At 41.0% G+C, this 27,828-nt stretch overlaps 1 protein-coding gene across 2 annotated transcripts; it reads left to right on the forward strand.

The window, feature by feature from the left end:
• The first annotated feature begins 51 nt into the window (after nt 1-51).
• Nucleotides 52-27,828, forward strand: LOC109431491 (phosphatidylinositide phosphatase SAC2). 2 transcript variants are annotated; one of them, XM_062845745.1, is made up of 10 exons: nt 52-554; nt 1,251-2,189; nt 2,796-2,988; nt 3,047-3,374; nt 3,439-3,509; nt 9,449-9,676; nt 10,116-10,355; nt 22,113-23,180; nt 23,244-23,385; nt 25,280-27,828. In XM_062845745.1, the coding sequence occupies exons 1-10, from the start codon at nt 458-460 to the stop codon at nt 25,385-25,387; spliced, it is 3,414 nt and encodes a 1,137-aa protein (XP_062701729.1). In that variant the 5' UTR covers nt 52-457; the 3' UTR covers nt 25,388-27,828. The 2 variants fall into 2 exon arrangements, with proteins under 2 accessions (XP_062701729.1, XP_062701728.1); XM_062845744.1 differs by lacking the exon at nt 9,449-9,676 and having other exon boundaries at nt 52-199; nt 260-554.

Here is a 27,828-nt window from a genome sequence, read left to right on the forward strand (position 1 = left end):
ATGAAAAAATGACAGTATATTTTTTACAGTGCTCCTTTGCAAACTGTCATTTTCGTTGATTTTCTTCAACAACAGTCATCAGCGCAATCAGTTTCGCAAGTTGCAGATGAAGAAATGGAATTTCTCATTAGTGCAGTAGAAAAATTAATTTAAACTATTCAATCCTGCTGCATTTGCTCCAAATTCCAGTTATTCCAGTGTAATAAGTGATTATCTAACTGTTTTTGGTGGATTACCAGTGTTATTCCGGTGATTTCAGACGAAACGGAGCGAAAATCAAAACGCGAAAAATTGGGCGTACATCTGGAGGAAGAACAAGAATGACTCACATAAACAAGTAACACTGTATTGATTTCTTCCGGGAAATCATCGTTCGCATCCGGACGGAGCGAGTTAGTGGATCACTTTGCAGAATTATTACTCTAATCGAATCGCAATAAATAAATAGCCAAGGACAATGGAGATATTCCAAACGGAGAATTACTACATCTTTGTTCGCAAGGAAAAAAGCCTCTGGTGGAATCGAGCAACATCAGAATTTCAAATCAAATGTGGTGAGTGTTGATGAGGGTTTTTTTTTTCTTTGTTTACAAATCGATGCCAATGCATGCGGAGCACCAATCACGTACATAGGGGGGCTACATTTTAAGGAGTCGACCTTCGTGAATTATTAAGCGGATGAATGTAGTCCTATATATCTAGATTGAGTTTAAATAAGGGCGAAAGTAACAGAGAGTTCTCTTCATCGACTCTCTCTTCTTCAAATTAAAGTGACAAGATGCAAGTATGGTTGCACTTTTTGGTCATAAATCGCTAGGTTGCGATGCAATCTAGCGTCTAAGTGTAAAAAAGTTCGATTGAATTTGCATCTTGTCACTTTAATTTGCAGAAGAGAAAGTCGATGAAGAGAACTCTCTCATGTTACTTTCGCCCTTATTTAAACTCAATCTAGATATACCTTCTTTCAAAGACGATAATAAATTTCGATAGCGATAAATGGCTTCTAAAAGATTTTCTAGCAAAAGCCTTCGCACAGTCTTCGGAGTAGTTGTTGATCGAATAACAAGTCCCAACACAACTCGGAGATCTTCGCCATCATTTGGCGCATCTAGTTTTTTTTTCTTTCTTCACACTCATCCTCTTTGTACGACTCGTGCTGTTGAATTCTTCTGCATCTCGTTGCATAAATAACTACTTCAACAATTTTTCCCCTGTGATAATTCATTGATTTTTCTTAAATCTCATTCTAGGTTGGGATCTGTCCTCGGTGGACGACATCGAGTGTATTGGTATTACGCATGGCATCGTTGGAACCATTGCGCTGCAAGGCGTTCTCGAGCCGCATTTAATCATCATCAAAGAGGCTGTCCCCGTGGGAGTTCTGTATGCCCCGCATTTGGTGTACAAAATTAAAAGTATTTGCATTTTGGGACCAGAAGAGCCGGACAGCATTCTGCTTCCGTGTTCCAAGCACAGCACGACTACTACCGTAAAAACAATCAGCAGTATTTCCGGTGGACAATCGGCACAGGCGGGATCCGGCCAGAATGTTGCTGGGGCTTCGTCACGGAATCGATTGTTTGAAAGTTCCGCCTTGGTCAATAAAACTTGGGGAGCGGTCAAGAGTGCGGGAAGCACCATAAAGAATACGACAGAAAAGGCCGCTGCCATCGCATCAAGCCAGGTAAAGTCCACTGTCGGAATGGTCGTCAAGGATCCGGTTCGAATCGAGAAGCGCGTTATGGACGAGTTGCATCGGATTTTTGACGAAAGTGATAGCTTCTACTATAGCTTAGACTGTGATATTACCAATAATCTGCAACGAAGAGGCGAACCTCCGGATGATCGGTTCTACTGGAATCTGAACATGCTGAAGGATATCATCAAGCTGAACGACGACAACTGGGTGCTACCGATCATTCAGGGATTCGTTCAGGTCGAACAGTGCGTCATCGGAAACGAGTGCTTCACCCTGGCGCTGGTGTCTCGAAGATCACGATACCGAGCGGGTACTCGGTATAAGCGTCGAGGCGTCGACGAGGATGGTTATTGTGCTAATTATGTGGAAACCGAGCAGGTGCTCTCCCTGCGGCAACACCAAATATCATTTACGCAAGTTCGGGGCTCCGTTCCGATCTACTGGAGCCAACCGGGATACAAGTACAGGCCTCCACCAAGACTGGATCGAGGTAAGTGACACTTGATTTAGCTGAAAGACGTGATGTCTTCTTGAGAAGCTGCATTCATTTAGTAACAGAACTCATACAGGATAGGCCACCCATGGATAGATGAGGACAGATGAGTTAACAACTCCATTGTTCTGGCTCAATGGGGCACGTTCGGTGTAGTACTAGATTTGTAGTAATGAGCTGAATTTTAGTATGGTGAGAAGGTCAATTGTCCATTTCTGCAATGAAATGGTGCAAAAAGCGTGGGTATTATGATTCCTTGCCTAATTTGATGCTGTTTGAGCAAAACTTTGGATAACTATGTTGTTTATATTGCAAGACATTGAGGAAACAACAACACTGTTGCCCAAAGTTTTGCTCAAACAGCATCAAATTAGGCAAGGAATCATAATACCCACGCTTTTTGCACTATTTCTTTGCAGAAACGGAGAATTAACCTTCTCACCATACTAAAATTCAGCTCATTACTACAAATCTAGTACTTCACCGATCTGTCCTATAAACATCTCTTGAAACTAAATAATTTCCACAAGAAGAGAAATCCACGAATTCTGTTAAAAATTAAGCTTCTTGTTGATGGTTATAGTGTGATTGTTTGCATTTCAGATGAAAACGAAACCCATTTGGCATTCGAAAAGCATTTCGATAAGGAGTTGCAAACTTATCAGTCCGTTTGTATTATCAACTTGGTGGAGCAAAGCGGCAAGGAAAAAGTGGTTGGAGATGCATATGCCAACCACGTGGTGCGGTACAACTCGGATAAGCTCACATACGTAACGTTCGATTTCCACGAATATTGGTAAGCATTCGAATTATTGTTTTGGCCTTTGAATGTTACAATTTAATCCGACTTACAGTCGTGGAATGCGCTTTGAGAACGTTTCCTCGTTGATCGAAGCGTTGGCTCCCGAGGCTGGTTCGATGGGTTTTCATTGGAGGGACAGTAACGGTTCGATTTGCAACCAGAAAAGCGTCTTTCGGGTCAACTGCATGGATTGTCTGGATCGGACCAACGTAGTGCAAACGGCCCTCGGGAAAGCCGTGCTAGAGTCTCAGTTGGTTAAGCTTGGCCTGGCGCCACCCTACTCTCAGCTTCCGGAACAGCTGAAAGTGCCATTTATGATCCTGTGGGCAAACAATGGCGACGTTATTAGTAGACAGTACGCCGGAACCAACGCTTTGAAGGTATGATAGTTGTGGTGCTTACGCTTTATATTGAATAATATTAATCTCATCGTGTCTGATTTAGGGTGATTACACGCGCACTGGGGAACGTAAAATTAGTGGCATAATGAAAGATGGAATGAACTCTGCAAATCGGTAAGTAATTCAAAACTGTTGTTAGTAGTTGATAAGAGGATTAACTTATCATGAATCAATCTGTGATAGAACAGTGTGGACCAAATTCTGACTCTTGATTCGCGCTTTTATCAGAATATACTGTTCCCACTCGCATATCAGTCCCATTTGACTTTTCATCACTTTTGAGTTAACGTTGTGAATGATCATCATTTTCAACTTACTTAAAAAAACATAATAAAAATTATGATTTTGGCTGCTTTCGTTCATCTCTATCTGAAGATAGGCATCGGAAAGGTCGATATGGCTGAATTACCGACATCCCGACATCTTCAGGTAACGGCAGCGGGTATTGATTGGACTCAAAGACTTCGTTCAAACCCATTGAGAAATCGGCGCAGATCCGTACTCTTCCGTTGGGCTTCCGGACGACCATTATAGATGCAGCCCAGTCCGAAAAATCTACTGGCTTCAAGACCCCCAGACTGTGGAGACCCTGAATTTCTTCTTTGACGGCACCTTCCATACTGGTGTCAGGCCATTAGGCCAAATGATCACTAGGCCGAATGGTCATTGGATCTTATTTTTGTCGTTACGTCCCCACTGGGACAAAACTGTGTCTACTCAGCTTAGTGTTCTATGAGCACTTAGGGACGATTTCTTCACCCTGGCTTAAGCGTTAAGCCAGGTTTAGCTGTATGGATAAGCCTGGCTTACCGGTTAAGCCGAGGTGAAGAAACCGGCTCTTACACAGTTATTAACTGAGAGCTTTCGATGTCAATGACCATGTTGCATGTGTATCATTTGGCAGGTACGAAGATATAACAAAGCAAGTCAAAGAAATTTCCTTTTAGAAAAGTTCCTGGACCGACCGGGAATTGAACCCGTAGCCCTCAGCATGGATTTTTCCTTCTTTAGAATATAGGCACAAATAGTTTTTGGCGTTGAAACTGGTGGTACTCAAATCGTATATGTTTCCTTTCTTTAAACATCGGCTTCTCTTTCTAGCAATAATTGTTGAAAAAGGTAGAAACAACATATCCGTTTCCAGTTTCATAACTGCTGAATTGCAATTCATAATTAGAATTGCACTCGCAGCTGAAGATTGACCTTCGTTTTGCAGCAAAGACCCATTTTGTTGGTGAGAACTTCCGGGAATTGGGTTGTTTAGTGAATTAAATATTCCCTTTTTCTTTAGCCTAATCGAAAGAGCTCATTTTTCTGAGTATAACGTGATTTTATTGCGTTCCGATTCCTTTGTTTTGATGGTTAAATAAACGAAACAGTTTTAATTTCCGTGGATAGAATGACAGTTCAATCGATAAAGTGACAGTTCGCCCCGAACAAAAAAAATCCCCATACAAACTTAAAATGAATTTAAAAAATAGTTCCCGGGCACCTAAAATGATGAAATTTTGGATTTCGACTAATTTTTGGACGGAGATTCCGATTATGCAATAATCTAGATACCCCTAAAGAACCCAATTTCGCCTGGAGTGGCGCTACGTCGGATGACGTCAGACTGCTGACTTGGTTGCAGAAAAAGTTGATTGGCACATCCCAAAGGCCAAACTAGTCCACCCAATCGGATCCTAGCATTGATAGATTGATTTCCGGTACCATGACACGGGGTCTCCAGTTAGCCTAGTGGTTAAGGCTATGGATCGCCAATCCGGAGACGGATGGTTCGATTCCCGTTCCAGTCGGGAAAATTTTCTCGACTCCCTGGACATAGTGTATCCTTGTACTTGCCTCACAATATACAAATTCATGTAATGCCAGGCAAAGAAAGCCCTTCAATTAATAACTGGGGAAGTGCTCAATGAACACTAAGTTGAAGCGAGGCAGGCCAAGTCCCAGTGGGGACGTCGAGCCATAAAGAAGAAGAAGAAGAAGAATAACACGACACAAACCTCATTTTGGGACAGTTGATAATCATGTCACACCAGAATTCGGACGCGGTGTTGAGTGGTTCTCCAGAAGCTGTCACTGCTTAGCACAACGGTGGAGATGCTTCCGGTTTTCCTATTTGCTTCCACATTGCGTCCACAATGCTGATGTCCGACGCTGAATTAATTTGGATGCGGACGGGAACGTTGTTAATACGCACCTCCGCATACTTTCTTCCAAGGCTAACCGAGAATTACACGTTTTATTTTTGTGTCAAATGTTGTATATTAATTTGTAAATATTCCCCTAGTATTAATGCACATTTATAGGGCTCTGGCAGAATAAAGGCCCGCAATCTTATTTCGATTACCAACATTCAGGCCATTTTGGGCAGCGATTTAGTACTGGAGATGTAAACAAATCGGAATGCCCCCTTAGGATTAGAAATTCCTAGACCAAACTCAAGCTATGAAAGCAACTCATGCTGTGAATAAAAGGCAACCTGCCAGAGAAAATACGATTACAGGATTGACAGATGGATTAAGAACATTTATGAAACCTCGTCATCTTATCATTAGAAATTGTTATCCAATAGGGTAACAAAGGCAAAATATCTGTTCTATGTTGTATATGTCCACTTGTGATGTCCTTGTTTATTACGCATTTGTAAGGTTCTACCACAATATGTTCTATTTCAATATGCATTTGTAGCGCTCCATTATTTTTTCGTAATAGGAGTTCACGGAGACGACTTTCGATGACTTTCGGTTCCACGCAGGCTTCTTACCCTTGCCGGCTGCTATGCGCAATGTCCTTTCACGACACGTATGTTCGTGAAACTGGCAGTCCTTGTGAAAGTGCATGCCTCCACACGACCAGCATGGAGAACGAGGCTGATCCGCACCACTGGTTGGTGCTTCGGCTTGGAAGTTTTCTTGTTTTGCACTTCACACTTGACGGAGATTGTTTTTCCACCAGTACGTTGTCGTTCTTGAGGTTCACGAAGCTTCTGCAGTCCTCCACAATCTGCGTTAGGGTGATAACGAACGATTCGTCAGCTTGGTGATCAGCGGCATTCGAATATCGGAATCCTTCGCTGACTTGAGGCCGCAGACAAAGATGAGTCTTTTGAATTGCTCCTCGGACAAGTCGGCAAGTTTAAAGTCCACACGGGCACGGTTCACCTTACACGAGTACGCTACGATACGATGTCCTCCGTGTAGTCCTTGACGGTTTGCAGACACTGATACCGCCGATGATCCGAAAAGCGACTTCAACTTCTCGACGGTTTCACTGAACGTGAACTCGTTTGTTTGCTTCGGAAGTATGAGCCCGTGTATCGCTCGTGTGCCGCTGGGTTGAATTTCCTCATAAGGAGTCGGACTTTTGCGGAATCGTCAAGCTTCTTGGCATCCATGTCGAACAATTCGTCCGAGTATCGGGCGTACCATGAGTCGAAGTGCACCCCTCTTCAGGAGCATAGCGAATAGGCCGTCCCTTATTTTGCATAAAAAAGGAAATGTTCGAAGTTCGTTGTTGGAAAATGATCGTTCTAGATCAGAAATGATCGTGTCATAATTTGAAGTCCGTATCTCAAAGCTAAGTGGTCCCTTAAGGGACCTAAACTGCCCCCACTCGCATAACAGTCCCATCTTTGCTGGGATTCCTATGCATATGGGACAGTTATGCGAGTGGGGGCAGTAAAGTTGTCAAAAATCGTATGAGACTAAAAAATATGAAATTTTTTTCGACAAAAAAATATATAAACATGTGTCTAGAATTGCGATATCTCCACTGGTTTTTGACTTTTTGAGTTATCAACAAAAAAGCAATCTAAAAAACAGCCCATTTTTTTAGATCCCGGAGGAAGTTTACCCTATTGGTTTTGCTCAATACCTTAACCCTCAAATGGATACCTTAAATGAATGTTCGTTTTAACCACAATAAATCAAATATTGGTCTCAGTCTCTGTCCCGAACAGAGAGAGAAAAATGTCCGTTTTGGGACCCTGGGGTCCCTTGGACCCCAACATATATTCTCGTATTTCTCGTGATCCTTACTTTTCAAAAGCGTGATATTTTCAGCAAAGATATTAGTTAGGTATGCCAAGGCCTATCTAGTGATAAACAATTTAGTACAGGAAATTACCGCTAGGTGGCGCTAGAGAGCATCCAAAATGCTCCCAATCAATAGCATGAAACGTACTTAGCAAGCGGACAAGACGCTCTAAACAATAGGGTAAATCGCACTTCTAAAGATGGGTAGACATACATGTCCTGCGGCTCAAAAGGGGTCGATTCTCAACAATTTGTGCGATTTTTTCAAAGATGCTGGCTTTGTATGTTTTCACTGGGCCAAAATTAAGAGTAAAACATACCCCATTGCCACCCGGGAGGAGTACCACTAATCACTAATAACTACATCAGCTTAGTCAGCTTAGTCAGACGAACCTTTTTACAGAAAAAACCAATATTATATCTTTTCGTTGGGCTGAAATATCGGTGAAATAAATTGATTGTGCAGGAGCGCCGTCTAGTAAGATAATTTCAAATCAGAGGTTATTGAAATTGGAAAATTACATTCATATGAATAAATCTGCTGAAGTTATCAACTTTGAATATTTTCTCTCGATCGAGATATCAAGTATACCCGAGAGTATACCTAACAAATGTATATTACATTTTTGAATTGTGGTTCGAAAGTCTTATCCATAAGTAATCTTTGAAGCTATACTTTCGCCACCTTGTGAGTCAATTTCGATGTAAATTATCCATCAAATAGGAAGTATTGATATTGTTTGTCATTATATTGCATCAAGACATTCACTTCAAAAGATGCTTACTTTTTTGAGGACGTTTGTCGCTCAGGGTATCTAGGATGCTGAGCGAATATGTATCTATTAGCACCTGCTTGCAGAAAACCATTAGCAGTCTACCCCCGTTGGTTTGAACGACACCAACGGGGTTCATTTTTAATTTGAACTTTTAGAAATTCTGTGGGCGTCGGAAAATACACAGCTGGCAACCTTATTTGTTGTTTTGTTTTGATTTTGTGTTCCGTTTCACCCCGTTCCAAAAGCGTTTGTAGTGTTGTACTTTTTACAACAGCGTGCGTCCTGAAGGGTTAAAAGGTGTTCAGATTACATGTTGTCAAACCAACGGGGGTAGACGGTAATTTTTATCATCAAATTGATTTTGATGTAGGTATAACCACTGACACGAACATTCTATGCATTTAGAATATCAAGATATTTAAGATTTTAATCCGTAATTTGAATACACACTAGCGCCATCTACTGGACTAATTTTGATTCAATTAGTTTATCATAAGATTGCCCTTGGTCTGCAGAACAATTTTGTGGAAGACAGCATTATTCTGGGAAGTCATGATCAAAAGATGCAATCATTTGTGCCGTGGGTTCCAATGGACCCCAGGGGTACAAAATCGCCTGGATCAACTTTCATAGTACGCTATGATAAGGGCCCATATAGCCGAGGCGGTAAACGCACGGGTATTCAGCATGACCATGCTGAGGGTGACGGGTTCGATTCCCGGTCGGTCCAGGATCTTTTCGTAAAGGAAATTTCCTTGACTTCCTTGGGCATAGAGTATCTTCGTGCCTGCCACACGATATACACATGCAAAATGGTCATTGGCAGAGGAAGCTCTCAGTTAATAACTGTGGAAGTGCTCATAGAACACTAAGCTGAGAAGCAGGCTTTGTCCCAGTGAGGACGTTACGCCAAGAAGAGAGAGAGTACGCTATGAAACTATTGGTAATATTTCACCGCGGTGTAGTTTGAAGGTACTGCAAAAATGGGACCGATATGTCAATTTAAACTTGTTAGCGACAACTTCAAAGTATCCCTGGAGTCCAATGGATCCCAGGTATCCATATGAGGGTTAAAATGTTGGTGTCGAATTTTTCGCAATTCCTCGTTCTCGCCTGTAAAATTTAACGTAGATTTGTTTACTAAAGTATTGCTATATTTTTGCTCCTTTTCTACATTTATTGCTAACCGCAACAACAAAAACACATGACACTTTTTCATTGCCTTTCGCGCCGACAGCTACTTCATCCAACATTTTGCGGATTCGTTTCGGCAAAGTTGCATCGATTTGATGCAAGGCAATCTAGACGCCTTCGAACCGCTGGTGGAAGATGACGTCTGCGAAGCATTGCTCGGTGTTGCAACAAACGCGATTGTACCGTCACGTGGCGCCCCACTGGAATACTACAACCACGGGGTGATAGGTGCGGAGCATATTCTGCTCGAAGAAGTTCTCTACGGTGCCAGGTTGTTCCTCTTATCAGATCAGATGTTCAGGGTCCGTTCGTGAACTACGTAATTATAATTTGTTGGTTTTGAGATCGCTTTTTGAACATTATATAATGTTCCAGACGGGAGCGGGACATTTGGCATAAAGTCATTTGGCATAAGGTCGTTTGGCATAAGGTCACTTGGCATAAAGACATTTGGCATAACGGTCATTTGGCATAATGGACATTTGGCATAATCGAAATGCACCCTTCTTTATTATGCCAAGTGTCCATTATGCCAAATGACCGTTATGCCAAGTGTCTTTATGCCAAGTGACCTTATGCCAAACGGCCTTATGCCAAATGACTTTATGCCAAATGACACAGACCCGTTCCAGACCACGTGGTTTTTGAACGGCCCTATTACAGTAACAGTTGTATGGGCATCTTTTTAAAAAAATCCCTGTTCATTACAGTTACTACTTGGCGCGCTTCAAAGATACGTACCGACAGGCCACCATAGACATGATGCTCGGAAACAGTGTATCGGCCGAATCGGTCAACGCCCTTGGCGGTCAAGCGGGCGTGGTTGATGAAACGGACGCCTTGGAGGGTGCCGAACATGCCCGTTTGCTCGTGGAAGATTGCCGGCGGCTGCTGTTGGGCACAACACAACTGCCAGTGGGTGCTTGGGGTCTCATCGATGCCGATCCGAGGTGAGTGTTTAAGTTTTTTTTAAGTATGGTTGATCTTGATAGTCTGTCCATGGTAGTATAGCTGGCGTGCCACCACGTTATAACTAACGTTTTCGATCGAACCGTTTGGAATGATTAGTTCACATAGTTCTCTTGCTCCGTAAATTTTAGAATTGGAACTTGGTGCTCTTGATGATAATTGCTGTAGAATAAAAACGCTAACTTTGGCAAATGTAATATTTTGATATTAAGGTGTATTCAGTACTTACAGCTAACAGTCAATTTAATTGTAAATAGTTATATGTGAAACATTCACCATTGCTTCTCACGGCGCTAAGCTAACCATGGACAGTGGTATAAATGCACGTTTCGAATCCCTCTTATTTTTATTCTGTTTCTCTTGATTTTCCAGTAGTGTAGAGGAAAAGTAACTCTCCCGTGTGTAGATTGTATTTACCTGCTTTTGTTAAGTTGGATGTGAATAGGACCCTCCCTGTTTGTAAAATTCCAGTTTACACCGTTTGCCGTGCTTTAGTTTAATAGTTGCCGTTATGCCTACAAATGACCATTGTATCCTCTGAGATTTTTGCTTTTAATTCATTGTACACAGATTTCCTAGTTTTAGATACTATTTCGAATATCTTGCAGTAGTTATTAATATGAGGTGCTATCAGTTTATTTTTTAGAATATATGCTATCAGTATTGCTTATACTTATTTTGAATTGCGAATAAAAATATACGATACCGTTGCGAATGCTTCACTGTTTAGTATTTTATTTTATTATATGTGTTGACGTCTTTCTAACGATGGTGGTTTAATGTTTAATGATTGTGTTTTTGGTTTAAATGCCCTTCATTAAATTGATTGACATTACGAGATTTTGAAATAAATATGATGTGTTGGTAAACCAACAGTTTCTTTATTACAGCTTCACAACTACAGCTACACAACAGAAAGCAAATGACTGAAGCTTATAGCGCTGAAAATGTTAGTTGGGAATACTCTTGAGTTTTGTGTCTTGCGCTATGTGGTATGCGCTGACCACCCTAAAAGGCATATCAAACTCCAGGCACTTCACGTTTCGATTGACCTCTAGCGCATTCAACCATGCAGTGGTGCCATACCGTCATATGGCGACCGTTATTGCCGCGAACAGCTTACGCTTACTCGAGACTATTGCCGAGCTATTTGACATTATCTTTGACAATGCCTATCGCCATGCTTGCCCTTTTGCAGGCATATTCTACGTGACTTCCGAATTTCAGCTTATCGTCAATCCCCAATTGCTTCAGTGTGCGCTTAGAGTTGATCATACACCCGCCTGTGATGACCACTGCCTGTTGTTCAGACTTGAAGTTGTTTACCATCACCACTTCCGTATTGTGGTGCGCGAGTACCAACTGTTCCGACCTCATCCAGTCCTACACTATGCCAATTGCGTGCGTTGCTGTCAGTTCCATTTCCTCTATTGACTTGCCGTATACCACGAGGGTAGTATCATCGACAAAGCCGACCAGCTTTATACCCGGTGGAAGTTTGAGCCTGAATATGCCACCATACGCCGCGTTCCAAAGTACCGGGCCCAGGATGGAGCCCTTAGGTACCCTCGCGGTGTCATAGATTAGCTTAGCACCCTATACTGGAAGTAGCTCTCTGAGATAACCGAGAATCCTTAAAGACGTGGACACGGACACCGTCTTGCCGCAACGCGCACCGCCGGCGGTCGCCGGGGCCGCTGCAGTCATCAAGTCAATTCTGAACTGGCATGGCTGAGGGAATCCGACTGTCTAATTAAAATGCAAAAAAGTGAGCTTGCCCTTTTTTTATTGATTTACCGTATACCATGAGGGTAATATCATCGGCAAAGTCGACCAGCTTAGCTTTACACCCGGTGGAAGTTTGAGCCTGAATATGCCATCTTACGCCGCGTTCCATAGTACTGGGTCCAGGATGGACCGATTAACGCAAAAATTTTGAAAATCGGTGGTTGTCAACATGGTGAAAATACAGTTTTTGTATATAAATTCAATATGGCGGCCGAAATCAATATGGCCGACCCAACTTTTTTATAACTGTAAAAAGTACCTCTATCTTTCCTCTTTTCAATAAAATTTCGCTTTGAGGTGGTTTCTGGAGAAACTTTCGAGTTATAACAGTTTAAATGTGTCAACATTTGACCAAAATCGAGGGGTCCGCAAAAATTGTTGTGGCTCTATTTAACGGGGGGTCCATCAATTTGAGTGCCCAAATGCATTTTCCTTACTTTTTTGGCGAAGACTTTCAGAGACTTACCTTAAACATTTTTGAAGACAATGTGTAAATAGTGGGCCGGTCTCAGCAAGAATTACTCCTATATAAAACTCCATATTGTGAATTTACCGGCTACTTGTATTCTACCGATTACTTATGTAGCCGTTTTATAAAAAGAGGGACTTAAAAATGAGCTTAACCATTTTCATTGAATACGCGAGTCCTCGTTGCCGCTAGCTACTATTGTTGAACATGAATGCCATATGTTTTGGCAATTAAATTGAATTTAATATGAAAACGACTACTTTGGAACGGCTAGTTAAGTGACGGGTGAAATACAAGTAGCCGGCAAATCAACAATACAAATTTCAAATGCAATGCGGAATGCGGGGACACATCCAATCGAGTCCAAATTTTGAACAGTTTTTTGGGGCCATAAAAGGCGACAATGTTAAAATCACGATGTGAATAGAAAGAGACAATTATTCCTACCGTTTTTGTTGTGAACAAACTCGGGAGCGATTTTGTCACTATTTGCTAACGAAAAAACAAAGCGTTGTAGCCGTGCCTTCTTTGTTGCCTATTTTTCGCATGCGGTGGCATATTCTGCGTACACTGCATTTAAGGACAAACGTATTGAAATCCCGCTTCAGCAGTGCATCAGAACTTCAGACGCACAAATCTCAAGAAGTAAGCTTCAAACAACAGTGCATTTTATTATTCTGTTCTTGCTCACTTGTAATAAGCTTAAAATAAGAAGCTCAGGTGCGCTGGCTTTGTTTGCGAAGAGATCTGTGCTTTTGAAATCGTGAGTAGGTGCCAATGTCGGCCATTGTGGCGGCCATTTTGGGATTCTAACAAGTCTGTCCTTAAGACAAGACATAATCAACAATAGTACGCCACAATACTCGGTTTGTGGCTGCCGGTGCTATTCTCACCTTGAAATAGAAAATCGCTTACAACCTGAGACGAGACTCGCGAAGACGGTCTTCTTTTTCTCCACTTTGTTATTTTTTCTTCTTCCTATCTGTGTTGACATTATGTTTTGGGCAGGTGGTTCAAACACGTACGTGACCACATCACCTCACATGCAGTGTGACTGAATCCCATTCACGCACAAAATCATGTTGAGGTGAAATTTTGCATCGCCAACAATCGCCAAGCAAAGTAATCATTGGAATATTTTGTTTTCAATTTATTTTTGACAGTACAGGAGAAGAAAATGCTGCTCGGAGTGAATTTTGGCTTCAGAATTTATCTCGGATAGCAATACTTTCCTCGTTTTAGGTAACGTAATCAAACGGGCTACAACTGACAGCTCAGTTGGGCTGCACTTGACGTTGCTTTTTTTCCTCTTCGCGAGTCTCGTCTCAGCTTACAACTAAGCAGTTAATATATATTTCATTAATGTCTTATGTAAGAGTAGCTGATCCAGTGATATTGAAGTGGGAACTACGGGCTGGCCGCTCAAGCTCAAACCTTACGCCCCTCTGGATTTTTATTCATCGAAGTAATATGAACTCCCTTCGGCCACCTTAAGGACAGACTTGTTAGAATCCAAAAATGGCCGCCACAATGGCCGACTTCGGCATCTTCTCACGATTTTGAAAGCACAAATCTCTTCTTGTTGACGAGGGGTGACTCGACAAATCGCTCCCATACAAATTTCAAATTGATTTTTAAATAGGTTCCCGGGCACCAAAATTGATGAAAATTTGAATTTCGGCTCAGTTTGGCATGCAGCTTCAGGACCGAATTCACGAGAGTTGATCGCAGCAGGTCGTGCGCGCGGGTCGCTGCATCGTTGCTTTGTGTCACGTTTTTTTTTCGCTTCTTCGTGAAATTGAATTCAATTCGGCCGAAGAAAAGTTCAAATGGCCGGTGAGGTTTTGCATTGCTGAAAACATTTTGAAAAACATTTGGTGAAGTGATTTGAGTGAAAAATGTTCCGCTGCTTTTGAGTTTGTGAAGTTTAGTTAAATCAGTTTTGTGCATTGGGGTTCATTGGGGTTTTGGTCGAATTATGTGGTGCTATGCCATCCGGAGAATTTGATTCGACAATTCCGCTACTATGGCCGGGTCTACACCGCCCGATCTGTTCCGCGTGTGAAAAATTAAGTTTTATGCACGTATTACTGTAAAGCCAGCTCGATTGTTCTCTCCACGTCGTTTCTTGTGTAGTAAAATCAATACCGTTTGTATATTCCGAATGTGCCTATGAGTCCCGATACCGCTGATCAAGCCTTGGAATTGCTGGATCCATCGTTGCTGAAAAATTGAGTGTACTGGCAAATTATGCGAAATTCGGTGAGACCTTTCCTTGCACCACTTTATTCATATATATGCAATTTACTACATTAAATACGTGCCAGAAACAAAAATGCAAATTTTTGATTCAGGAAGTGTTAATGAATTGCAGATATCCATTTGATACCTGGATTCATTAATGCGGGGCTTACTGTTACAGAAGACGACCTCAGGATGCACGTGCGAGTCAAGGCATACCTCGAAATGGGTCGTTAGATGTGCAGTAGAGCTATCACCTTCCATCTCCAGGACTAAAAATATTTGCGTCTATATATATCAGCATATATCAACAATAGACGCAGACGTTTTTCTTCCATAAAAGCACTGCCGGTCAGTGGGCGATGGATTGTATACACACACACACACACACACACAAATCTCTTCTTGTTTTAAGCTTGTTATGTAAAAGTGAGCAAGAGCAGAATAATAAAATGTAGGGGGATTAAAGGCATAACGGACACCCGGGGTGAAATGGACACCTCTGTTCTTGCCGAAACCGTTGACTTTTATGTAAAACTTTCAATGCATGAGTGTAAAGGAACAAGTCATTGTTCTATTTTTCAAAAGTACCATTTATATTCTTTCAAAATAATTAACATATCATTAAAATTGAAGTATGTTTTTCATATGGTGGATTTCTTATATTTTCAAAGCAGCAGCAAATAAGGTATTACGAGTGATTGAGTGTGTCCACCATACAAACAAGTAAATTGTTAGCTTATTTACTGTTATGTATCTAGATATAGTACCACAGTTATCTATGATCTAGATAAGTAACTGAGCGGTCACTCATTTCCGCCCTGTGTTGAATCAGACAACGCTATTGAAAGAGTATAAAACCAAGCCTCGGCATTGTGAAGGCCTTTTTTATCTATTGCTCTTCGAGCGAACAGTTGTAAGTATAGCGTGTAAGAATGAAACGTTAAAACCAATACCGCGTGTGTAAGTGAGTCCCAACCTCCGAAATCCCCGAACACAATAAAAGTTGGCGACGAGGTTAAGTGGAAAAAAGCAGTGACGAGACGATCAAAAGTGTACCTGAACACTGAACAGTGAAGACCGCGTGGCTCATATAGTAACGGAATGAGGTTAAGTGCTACCGTTTGTCCAGTGCGCGTGATCAATTGAATCAGCAGCCGGGGAGAGTCGATACAAAAGCGTATCCAGTTTTGAAGAGCACGTGTCGCGTAATGATTTTTTTTTCATATCGTTTGTTCAGTGCAGCTCGCCATGATGGCCGAAGAAGAACAGCCCAAACACGTGATGGGTGGATCGTCCGGTAACGCGAAGGTCACGATGAATTTCGGTTCGTTTGAAAACTACGTCGCGGGTGATGACTTTGAAGTCTATGAAGAAAGAATGCTTCAGCATTTTCTTCTGCACGACATTCCGGAAAATAGAAAAGTGGCGTTCCTTTTGACGCATCTTGGAATGGACACGTACGCCATCCTCAAGAAATTATTGCAACCGGTGAATCCAAGTACCAAAACATACGCGGAGTTAGTGGCAGCGCTGAAGAAACATTTCCGGCCGGATGTGAATAAAGTATCAGAGCGGTACAGGTTCCATCAAGCAGATCAAAAAGCGGGTCAACAAATAGTGTCGGAATACGTGGTCGAATTGAAAGATCTCGCGGAAAAATGTGAATTCGGTGATTTTTTGACGGAAGCGCTCCGAGATCGGTTCGTGTTCGGAATCTATGACAGCAGGCTTCGCACTCACCTGCTCAAGCAGAAAAATCTAACCTTCGACAAGGCAGTGGATGAAGCGCTAAACTGGGAATTAGCCGAGAAAGATAATAAAGTGCGGAAACACGTGTTCGGTGCGCAAAATCGGGGTCGTAGCAAAAGTCGTTCGAAGTTTGGAAACAGCAATGGCGGTCAGAAGAATCAATATGGCCGGCGCAAAGTATGTGAAAAATGCGGTAGAGATCATGAATCGGGGAAGTGTCCAGCAAGAAACTGGAAGTGTTTCGCGTGTGGTAAGCAAGGTCATGGAGCAAATGTGTGTTATTCGAGAAGTGCAAGGCAGAATCGTAGTGGTAGCCAGGATTCGAGGAAGAACCAAACCGTAGGAACGGTTGGTGCTGATGAAGATTTGGCGGCAGAAATCGCTAACCTTCGGATGCAGCTGAATTCGGTGAAGAACGATGCTCTATTAGTGCGTAGCAAAGAAGCGACGGAAACGTTATTTGTGGACAACCGCCCGGTAGAATTTGAAATAGACAGTGGGGCATGTGCAACAGTGATCAGTGACAGTTTGTATCGAAAGTGGTTCTCGAACCGATTGTTGTTCAGTGTAAACGATGATTTTTCAACTGTGACGGGACAAAATATCAAGATGATCGGAGGATTTAGTGCAGATGTGTCCAGAAGTCAGCGTGGTCCGAGCGAGAGACTCGCGCTGGTGGTGATCGAAAGCAACAAGGGCTTCAGACCTCTTCTGGGGCGCCCGTGGATTGACGTCCTCTGGCCAGGATGGAGGAGTACCCAACTAACAATCACTCATTTAACAGGCACCATTATGTCGAATTAATTCAGCATAATGTTGAATAGCATTCGAATTATTTTCACGTACAACCTATGTTCGGGTTTTGTTCACACAAATTTGGAGAAGTTATAAAGCATCATGTTGTGCACCAACTTATTTTTTTGTTGTTCAAAGCGTTATACAAATGTACAAGAAAGTTGTTATTAAGCTTTGGCAAAAATGACTGAAAATAAATAAAATGCAAAAATGTTGAACTCTCACGAGAGTAATTATTTGCTCTCATGTTGAGAACACCTATTATGAAATAAGAATTACATATAAAATTACCTAAACCCGGATTAGAACTCGAGACCTGTCGATTGCCAGCCGCATTACCTTCCTATCTGCGCCATCCTAGAGATGGTGAGATGCAGCACCCAAAGCAAAACATAATCTTCCCATGACTCAATAATGATCACTCCTGAACTTGTGTTCAGCAGTGGTGAATTAGCATAGCACGTGGTAATCAACTGAACAACGCCTTATACTTCAACAGCTGTTCAACTCAAAACACGTGTTTTCCATTCTGATTTCGCTGTCAGTATGTTTATCGCACGGTGAGAAAACTTGTATCGAATGCGACCAAAAAGTGTTGGTCCTTATTGAAGATATTGTTTCCAGACGAACTAATTGCGATATGAATATTTTTTTTTTATTAATAAATATCGATCTTCAAAAATGTATGACAATATGTGGTGCGGTATGGTCTTGGACATGGTGCATTCACAGCATCTGTTCAGGTAATCTACTCATGCTCAGTCGAAGATCCGTTGAGTTTTTTTTTTATTTATGCTTTTGTCATGGAATCTTGATATTATGTTCAATAAATAGTGCATAAGGATGTTTGGGGATACTTGAAATGTGTCGATTTCTGAATGCTGTTTGGTTATCTAGGTGACTGTGGGAACAATATTCAGTAAACACGACAGCACTGAAATGTCAAATGCATCGATCCAACCGTCTCGTACAATCGAACTGCTGCGGAAGATAAAAAAATATCATATTGGTTCATTGATAACTTGGTTGTCTAAACAGTTTTAGCCATGATTTATTCCATAATCCGAACAAAGTTCCGAGTCAAACTATGACGGGCTGAAGGCGTTTATATGACAAGTGAAAAGCACATTGTTCAGGAGCATATGCTTATCGATACATCAGCTTAATAAGATGCAGACAAATGTTTTGTTAAACTATTTTGTTAAGAAATCAATGCTTGTCGAATAAATTTCCTGATAAACTTTTGAAAAGTGTTTTAATTTATCATTGTTGATACCGATGAGGAAAGTCGAACATTGACTATCTTCTCAATTGAAAAATCATTTAAACAGTAATGTGTAGAGCATAATTTTAGTTCAGCTATCATTACCATTATTAAGCAACACTTCAGCAAGCTTGCTTGTTTGTGACTTGCAATTGTTAGTTGGGTAAGTTCAAGGAAAGTATCGTGAGTATGAACCGTGTTGAAAATACTCTCTCAGATTCGATTCGATTGAAATACCCCAATGTGATTTGCAACGATAACACTCCAATTCGCGATTTTGAAGCGGAGATTATCATGGAAGATAATGTAACTCCGATTTTTCACGTTGCTTATTCACCCCCTTATCAGCAACGACCGGCTATTGAAGCTGAGTTGAACAGATTGTGTGAGGAGAATATCCTGAAGAAAGTCGCGTTCAGTAGGTGGGCTTCTCCCATAGTTGTTGTACCCAAGTCCAATGGCAGCTTGAGACTGTGCATTGACTACAAGGTGACCATAAACCCTCATTTGCGATCGGAACATTACCCGTTACCAAGAATCGACGACATTTTTGTCAAACTAGCAAATTGTAACTTCTTTTGCGTGATCGACCTACGAGGTGCGTATCAGCAGTTAAAAGTGTCGGAGAACTCACAACAACACCATCTCCATCCCAATTGAACGCTACATCTTTACAAAGTAATCTGTACAGAACTCTCAACTCTGAAGAAATGTTCGGAATGAACTTGGAATAGTAATTCAACAGACCCAGATACGACTGTAATTCTTGGATATTCTTCGGAGCTGGCATATTCACTATTGCAGTTACTTTGGACTGATTAGGACGAATTCCGTCTTGGCTAACGGTATGACCCAGGTAATCTACTGACGTCACAAAGAATTTGCTCTTTTCGGTATTAATCTTCACGTTAAATCTACTCAATCTCTCTAACACTCTGTCCAAAATCTGCTTACACTCTTCTAAAAGCGCCGTTATAGTTACGCGTGAGACGTTGGGAAACGGGATTAGTCGTAAGACAGTAACTTTTGATGAGACTAAAAGTTCAAAAATTGTATTTGATGAAAAGAAGAAGATTGTAAAAAACGAAAATTGAGGGGGTTAGAAGCAAAGGGGTGTAAGTGCCAAAAACCTACTTTCGAGTAAATGAGGCTTGAAGTTTTTCATTAACTTTTCATTCCATACAAAATGTAGGGTTTCAAAATCAACCCAATTTTCTTCGATTTATTTTAATTTTTCTAAACATCGTATCAACAATCTTAAAAAAGTTCCTGAAAGCTTGAAATCTGAAGAATTTTTTGATATGTTCAGCTCAAAATCGACAAAATGGTCACTTACACCCCTTTGCATCTGGGCCCCTCAATTGTAACTCCAACCAGTGCTGAAAATTTCATTTCATCATATCTAATTTCAACCACCTACAGCTCATTTAAGAAGCTGAACTTGAGAGTATGGTATATGAAAAACTTGTGCGGATAGACCAGTTCTGCAAGAAAGTCACGGAAAAACCGCTATTTTTGGAATATTTAAGGTAAATGTCACGGACTACCTTTGAAAAATGCCAAATGATATTCACCGTGAATATCATTTGCACTTTTCGAAGGAAGTCCGTGACATTTACCTTTAATATTCGAAAAATAGCGGTTTTTCCGTGACTTTCTTGCAGAACTGGTCTACCCGCACAAGTTTTTCATATACCATATTCTCAGGTTCAGCTTCTAAAATGAGCCGTAGGTGATTGAATTTCGATATGACGAAATGAATTTTTCAGCACTGACTAGAACCAACAATTTAAAAAAGGGGAAAAGGTTATGTACCGAAACCATTTTAAAGAGTTAGTTAGGTGGATTCCAGCTATCATTTTAGAGAGAATCGGTAAGTTTTTGTACAAAATTAAGTTGGTGGAGAATGAAAGTGTCAAAAATGTACATGTACATCAGATAAGATATCCAAGTTCAATTGTAAAAACTAATATTTCTAAGATACCTGTACGATTACCAGGATCAATAACTACTAAGCGTAGGCGTAGCGAATCAGTAGGTGAATCGCCTCCCAGGAAGGTTCAAATCGATGTTAGACGAAATCGAAGTGGATCAAATGATTCAATTTTCCTCAGAAGATCAGTTAGAACACGAAAGGTGCCAGAAAGATTTGAAGATTATGAAAAGAAGTAGTCATAATTCAAAAAGGGGAAAGTTGTTATGTATCTAGATATAGTACCACAGTTATCTATGATCTAGATAAGTAACTGAGCGGTCACTCTTTTCCGCCCTGTGTTGAATCAGGCAACCCTATTGAAAGAGTATAAAACCAAGCCACGGCATTGTGAAGGCCTTTTTATCTATTGCTCTTCGAGCGAACAGTTGTAAGTATAGCGTGTAAGAATAAAACGTTAAAACCAATACCGCGTGTGCAAGTGAGTCCCAACCTCCGAAATCCCCGAACACAATATCTACATGTATACGTATATTTAGCAATGGATGAAGTATTATATTTTTGATCAGAACCCACTGAAAATAGCAATTTAAATGTTGTAGTCTCTTCGGGGCGAAATGAACACTGGCAACTATGAATGGATGTACGCGCGTTGCATATTGTTAGGCATTTTAAAGAGTTTGAAAAAAATCAATCCGATTATTTTAGCCTAAAATTTATTTAATTAACTTTGAAGTTTTGTAAACTCGTCTTAGATGGAGTATTATATCTGTGGTATTGATCTCTGTTGGCAAATTACTTAACTAGTCAATATTCTCTCGATACAGCAGAAAATATGCAGGGGCGTCCATTATGCCCCGATGGGTGTCCATTTCGCCCCGTACCTTTCCTGCCAGCCCCAAAAAACACACGGTTTTCAATTCATTATTTCTTCACAATAATGACATTCTACCAGCTGTAAATGATTGAAATACATAGGAAACAAGTTAAAGTTGTAAGCCAACTGATAATATGTTAAGTTTTTGTCTGTTATACAGGCCTAACATACTCATTTGCTTAGGGTGTCCATTATGCCCGTAATATCCCTACTGTTGTTTGAAGCTTGATTTTTGAGATTTGTGCGTCTGAAGTTCTGGTGCACTGTTGAAGTGGGATTTCAAGACGTTTGTCCTTAAGTTTATACATGACCCGTGGGTCCGCCTTGTTTCAATAACCTCGAATAGCTTTTTTTTCTGCAGGTTACAACATAGTGTAGATATAACTACAGAATTTATAAGATTTCGAGATGGAACGGGATATTTTCACTAAAATTAGTTATGTTTTTGCATGAATTTTTCGCTGGTCTAACACAAATATTCAATAGGTATAGTACACTGTCGCTTTAATTTAAACGCAATGTAGCTTTGTTCATGTAGGTATATTAAAATATTTTGATCATTAATGATACGCACGGAGGAATTGTATACAAATCGTATCATGTTCTTATTCCCATCCAGCACTGGCGATCCCAACGAAACGGAAGTCGACACTATTCTCATATTAACGGACGATTGCTACATCGTCGCAGAGTACGATTCCCATTTAGATAAGATAGTTCGCTTCGAAAACGTGTCGCTGGACAGCATTACCCTGATCGAACTCGGCCTCTTCCAGCACAATAAAATGTTCCAAGGCCCGGCGCCGGCTCATCTGTGTATTCGCTTGAACTACGCTGTCGATGGCGTGGACGGGTACTTCCACATGTTCCGTTCTCCCAATATTCGATTCTTCAATAACGTAGCCGTAGTCATTAAGAAAACGGAGGAAATTACAGAATCTCTTACGGCGATTGTCGACCTATTCCGGATTGCACTGGAAAATCGGGGACGAGGTAATGTTCCTCTCCAATGCGGGGGGAGCTTACAGCGGAGAAAAAGCAGGACACTCCTCTCGGTTCCTCCGGGCATTCCGAGGAACCTCTCCGAATCACAACTGGTTCAGATGGGCTCGAAGGCGTTAAGTAACGTTGCGGGTCAGTTTTCAAAAATTGGTCAAAGCTTGAATCCCGCGAAAATAGGTCGCTCGTCTGCAGGTAAGAAGGCGAAGGCGGCAAATCCGGTGCCATACATACATGCAGGACAGATAGCGGATGAAGCCGAGCGTAGCAGATTCACGGTGGGATCACGAAGTTCCAGTCTGAAGAAATCCGAAGGTTCTAGCTCGGAGTCAGATGAGGCCGACACGAGCATCTATGAACCAGACGAGGGAGAATTGGTGCAGGAGAATCCGCTGTACAACGAAAACGTTTTTCTACCGTCGGTGGGAATCGTTATGGGTGGTCCTGGGTCTGTCGGCGGTGATGAAAATCCGGCTAGCATGCTGGCCGACAAGGACAATTTTGCAAAGATGTCGTCCGATGTGTCCACCATGTCGATTTCGTCCGTTACCGATCATATAAATATGCCGGCCGGAATGCTCGAGTGTGCTTCGCCGATCCGAGGCCGTAGTCCCACGCCGGAGATTCGAGTTGATGGAGGCGGTACGGAAGCTGTGGAAAAAGTGAACCTCGAAGGAAGACCGGGAAAGTATGTTTTGGAGTTGTAGCATGAGAGAGATGGTGCTGAATTGACGTTTTATGTGCTTTTTAGGGATCTCACGTTAAATTTAGCGGGAAATCAAAGTGAGAATGCTTTCAAACAGCTGAAGAAGTTGACGAGTCCGTTATCGAACATTGGTAAGGGACTGCAAAGTTTGAGTGCAAACTTTGATCCGAGGAAGATTTCCGTTAAGGTATGTATGAACTAGTCTTTTTTACGAAAATAAATGTTACATACTTTCAAGATATAGATAACAAAAAGCAAAATATCATGTTGATAAAAACTCACCTAAATATGATAATTTTTAAATTGTGGCTTTGCAAACTTTATATAAATAAGACATGGCTGAAGCTTACCCTAGGATTCCAGAGCTCTTTCCGGAATTTTACTCGGAGTTTTTTTTTCCTGGGATGTTTACAGAAGTTTCCAGGGTTTTTGGAAATTGCTTGGAGGATTCCTCCCGGTGTTACTTTCAAGACTTCTTTTAAATGTTTCCCTTTTGATTTCTTCCAATTTTCCTACCAAATTTTCTCCCTGAAATTTCTGTAAGTTTCTTCTACGATTTTTCCTTTGTCTCTCAAGGTTTCTCTCATAATTTTTTTTAGGATTTCTCCAGAAGCTTCCTCAATGATTTTTCATTGAGGTTTTCTTCTGAATTCTTATTTAGAGTTCCTCTCGAGATTTCTACAGGTTGGTAATTCAAGTGAATTCTCAGCGGATTCCTTGAATATTAGTCCTATAGTGAATACTTAGCCAAATCCCAGGGAAATCCTTGTGGATTAGCAGATTTCCAGATTCCCGACGGAATCCCAACGGTTTCTCAGCGAAATACTACCAGATTCCCTGCAAATTCTCAGCGATTTCACAACCTAATCCTGTGGCACAGACAAACAGACGTATCACTTGGAACAAAATGCGATAAAAATCATCGTCACGTAAACATAATCGCCCAATGCTAATTACGCTGTGGTACGCAAACCAACTGAGTAGATGGCGGTAGTGAGTAAACGTCAAACAGGAGCAAAAACGATGCGAGCGCTGTGAGCGAGCGATTTGCGAACTACAGAATATTTGAATAATCCGTTAAAAAGGGAAACGATGGAAAGAGAGTAGAGTAAGACCACAGACAAACAGACGTAACACTCTGATAATTTCCATCGTACACCGATTTAACGGTCTTTTCCAAAATTTGATAGTTGGCCAACTGCCCAACCGTGGCGCTCGCATAGTTTTTGTTCGAGTTTGACGTTTGCTCACTACCGCCACCTAGTTGGTGGTCGGCCAAACATAGTCCTTTTAACATTGGGCGTATATGTTTCCGTGACTATGATTTGAATTGAACAATGTTCGAATTGTTACGTCTGTTTGTCTGTGGTAAGACGTCTGTTTGTGTGTGCCTGTGGGTTCTCTGAGAAACCTTAGCGTGTTTCCGGCGTATTTCCACCGAAATTCTAGCGGATTTCCAGCGGAATCTTACTGAATTACAAGCGGAATTCTAACGGAATCCTAGTAGATTCCCAGCGGAATCTCAGCGGATTTCCATCGGAATCTTCTCCGATTCTCAGTGGAATCCTAGCGGATTCTCAGATAAATCCGAATAAATTCTCAGCGGAATCCTAGTGAATACTCAGCGGAATCCTAGCAAATTTGCAGTGGAATCCAAGCGGATTTGTAGTCTAGCGGATTCCCAGAGATTTGCTGGAAGGAACACAAGGTATAATTAAGAATGAATCAAAGAAATATCGAGTAAAATTTCAAAAGAATTTCCTTGGGGGGTTCTTCTGGGAGAAATTTTGAGAGGAATTCCTGTAGGAAAACTGTGGAGCTCGAGAAGAATTTTGGAAAGAATCGCGAAAAAAGCAAACGAATCATGGGGGATGAGTCCTAGGAAGAGTTTCCACGTCATTTAAGTGTTCCTTGTAGTGCCTCTTCCACCTTTCAATCACCTCACACATGATTCCTTTCGTGGCAATGAATTTTGACAAAAAGTTTCACTTTACTTCGGGTTACGTAGCTTCATGCAAGACACTACAAACAGATCCAGCATTGATTAGCTCTTTCAACTGTTATTCACTTTACCTTTACAGACACCAGTGCTACCAGCACGAAATCTCGAAACACCAACGGCCGAAATACGTAAACTGGAGGAGAAATGGGATAAAGCCCAGTGCCGTAGCAAGTTGATAGCGCTGTAAAACACACAGGATCTAGCAATTTCCGTGCATATAAACATTATTTAGGAAGTTATTCGGTTGCGCGTAGACCGATTGATTTTTAGCAATTTAGCATCGATTGCACTTTCGTGGAGCTTACTCAGCATGTTTGAGGATAGGAGACTGTTTTAGCCGCTATTTTCGTTCAAAACTCGCGATCAATGTGCTTTGGGTAAGTTTAGCGTGTTATTCACCATGTGTATTAGGCGGAAATCTCCGGTTCATTTCCGGACAATTAACTCAAAAAAAAAAAACAGTTTATTTACATATGAGTTCGATAGTATTCGCTACAGTATTTTGCAGACGTTACGATACTTATCCAATGCAGGCTTTCATTGTAACAACTTACGAATATTTAGACCAAAGATCTATACTACTTGTACTGTTAGGCTAAATGTTTATCCTATACTACGAAAAAAATTGGACCATTCCTATTAGTCTATTTCGGATTGTAGCGTGCTTCAGTTTAGCAGTGAATCGTTCTAATATCTTTTAAGAAGCTTACTCTGATATTTAACATTTAACATGGCAACGATTTGTCCGATTATAGCTTGTGTCATTGTGGCAAATTATGCTTCTTGCTGTTATTCTATATGTTTTTGAATTGACTTCAGAGTGTTTTATTCAGACTTGCTCTGGTGTAGAGTATGTTTGAAGTTCTGTGCAGTAATTATTAGACTATATGGGTAACGCACAAAATATGTCACGCAAAATTTCGACCCTTTTTAATTTTACCATTTCTGGTGATGTTATTAGTTCGTGATTAAGTTTGTACGAATTTAAGTTTTGTGAGGCTTATCAGGGAACTCGTTTGAGATTGCGCTCGACTGGGAATGGTAACAACAAATTCTGAACATTTCATTAATGCTCTCCTTCAGATGATTCTAGCAGCCACGAACTTTTTCATTGCATAACATATTTGCAGTGTTGGGAATACTCACTTGCCACTATCTCAGTTCAGAAGAATGCTAAGTCTAAAATTTTGCCGAATAAAGTATTTCACACATGCATACCAAAGTCGTGAAAGAGCTGTGGAGGCTACTCTAGGTGAGTATAAACTTCACTCACGCCGTGGAGAGTTGCCTTCACAGTTTTTTCACGATTTTGGTATACTTGTGCGACCTTTATCTTATTCGACAAACTTTGGGATAAAACTACAATATGAAAGTCCCACATATATCGGCTTTTGACAGGGTCTGTGTCATTTGGTATAACGGTAATTTGGCATAATGAACACTTGGCAAAATAAAGAAGGGTGCATTTCGATTATGCCAAATGACGTTTAGGCCAAAAAATTAACTTACCTACCTTTTTCCCTGTGAGGTTCTTTTGTTATTCGTATTCGTATTCGTATTCACGATCAGAACAGAAGTGCTTTAAGGACGACTTGTTAGAATCCCAAAATGGCCGCCACAATGGCCGACTTTGGCACCTACTCACGATTTCGAGGGCACAAATCTCTTCGTAAACAAAACCAGCGCTCCTGATCTTTTTATTTTAAGCTTATTACAAGTGAGCAAGAACAGAATAATGAAATTAACTGTTGTGTGAAGCTTGCTTCTTAAGATTTGTGCGTTTGAATGATGCACTGTTGAAGTGGGATTTCAAGACGTTTGTCCTTAAATAGCAACAAGCAAATCAGTTGTGCGAAATGTTTCGATACTGCTGAGTGACGTGCTTTGTTCTTGAACTGCAAAAACTACATAGTTAATCAATTTTGTTTGTTTGTTTGTTATAACAGTTTATATCGCTCAATTCTTGTTCGCATCTCGCCTTTTAAGATTAATGCTACTTTTTAGCTATTGACAAGTTGATTATCATTAACTGTATATTAAGTTAGACCACATTTGACAAGGCTTTGCTGGAAGGAAGTATTTACCAAAGTCAATTATCAAACGCATTATTATACAGAACTACACAAGTATAACAATAATTAAACTTAATACTAGAAACAGAAGAAATGTGATTATGGATCACATTTTAAAACCATCATATACAGTAAATATTGTGAGTTATCCGCTTTTACATAGAGAATTTGGCACAAACATACAAACAGTAGCAGTAGGGAGTTCCAGGGACATACATTTCGCCAACTTTATCCAAGTATCACAGGCCTACGAGTAAGAAAGCGACCGGTTGCGATAGTTGTTCCTTTTGCCATGCTGCAAAGGCTATTTGTAATAATAGATATGTAGGTTGTTGATATTTTTGTGTAAGGCTACCTTAAGTGGGGAACATAGCGAAAGAATAATCCGTTGGTTGGCATAAATATCTCTTTTCGATAGCACACACCATGCCCGAAAACAAAACATCTAGTAAATTATATCGTTCGCGCTTTAGGGAAAAACAAACTTATACCATTATGTAACCAATTGAGCATGCAACAAAACCCAAAAGCAATATCCAAATAGTAGCTGCGGAAA

The sequence above is a fragment of the Aedes albopictus genome, chromosome 1 (assembly GCF_035046485.1).
Source record: "Aedes albopictus strain Foshan chromosome 1, AalbF5, whole genome shotgun sequence".
Lineage (NCBI taxonomy): Eukaryota > Metazoa > Arthropoda > Insecta > Diptera > Culicidae > Aedes > Aedes albopictus.

Bases quoted from the DNA above. Each gene is read 5' to 3' on its own strand.
- LOC109431491 (XM_062845745.1), top strand. From the start codon at position 458: ATGGAGATATTCCAAACGGAGAATTACTACATCTTTGTTCGCAAGGAA. The intron at 2,190-2,795 runs GTAAGTGACACT...TTTGCATTTCAG, and splicing joins TCCACCAAGACTGGATCGAG to ATGAAAACGAAACCCATTTG. The intron at 9,677-10,115 runs GTTGTTCCTCTT...TGTTCATTACAG, and splicing joins GAAGTTCTCTACGGTGCCAG to TTACTACTTGGCGCGCTTCA.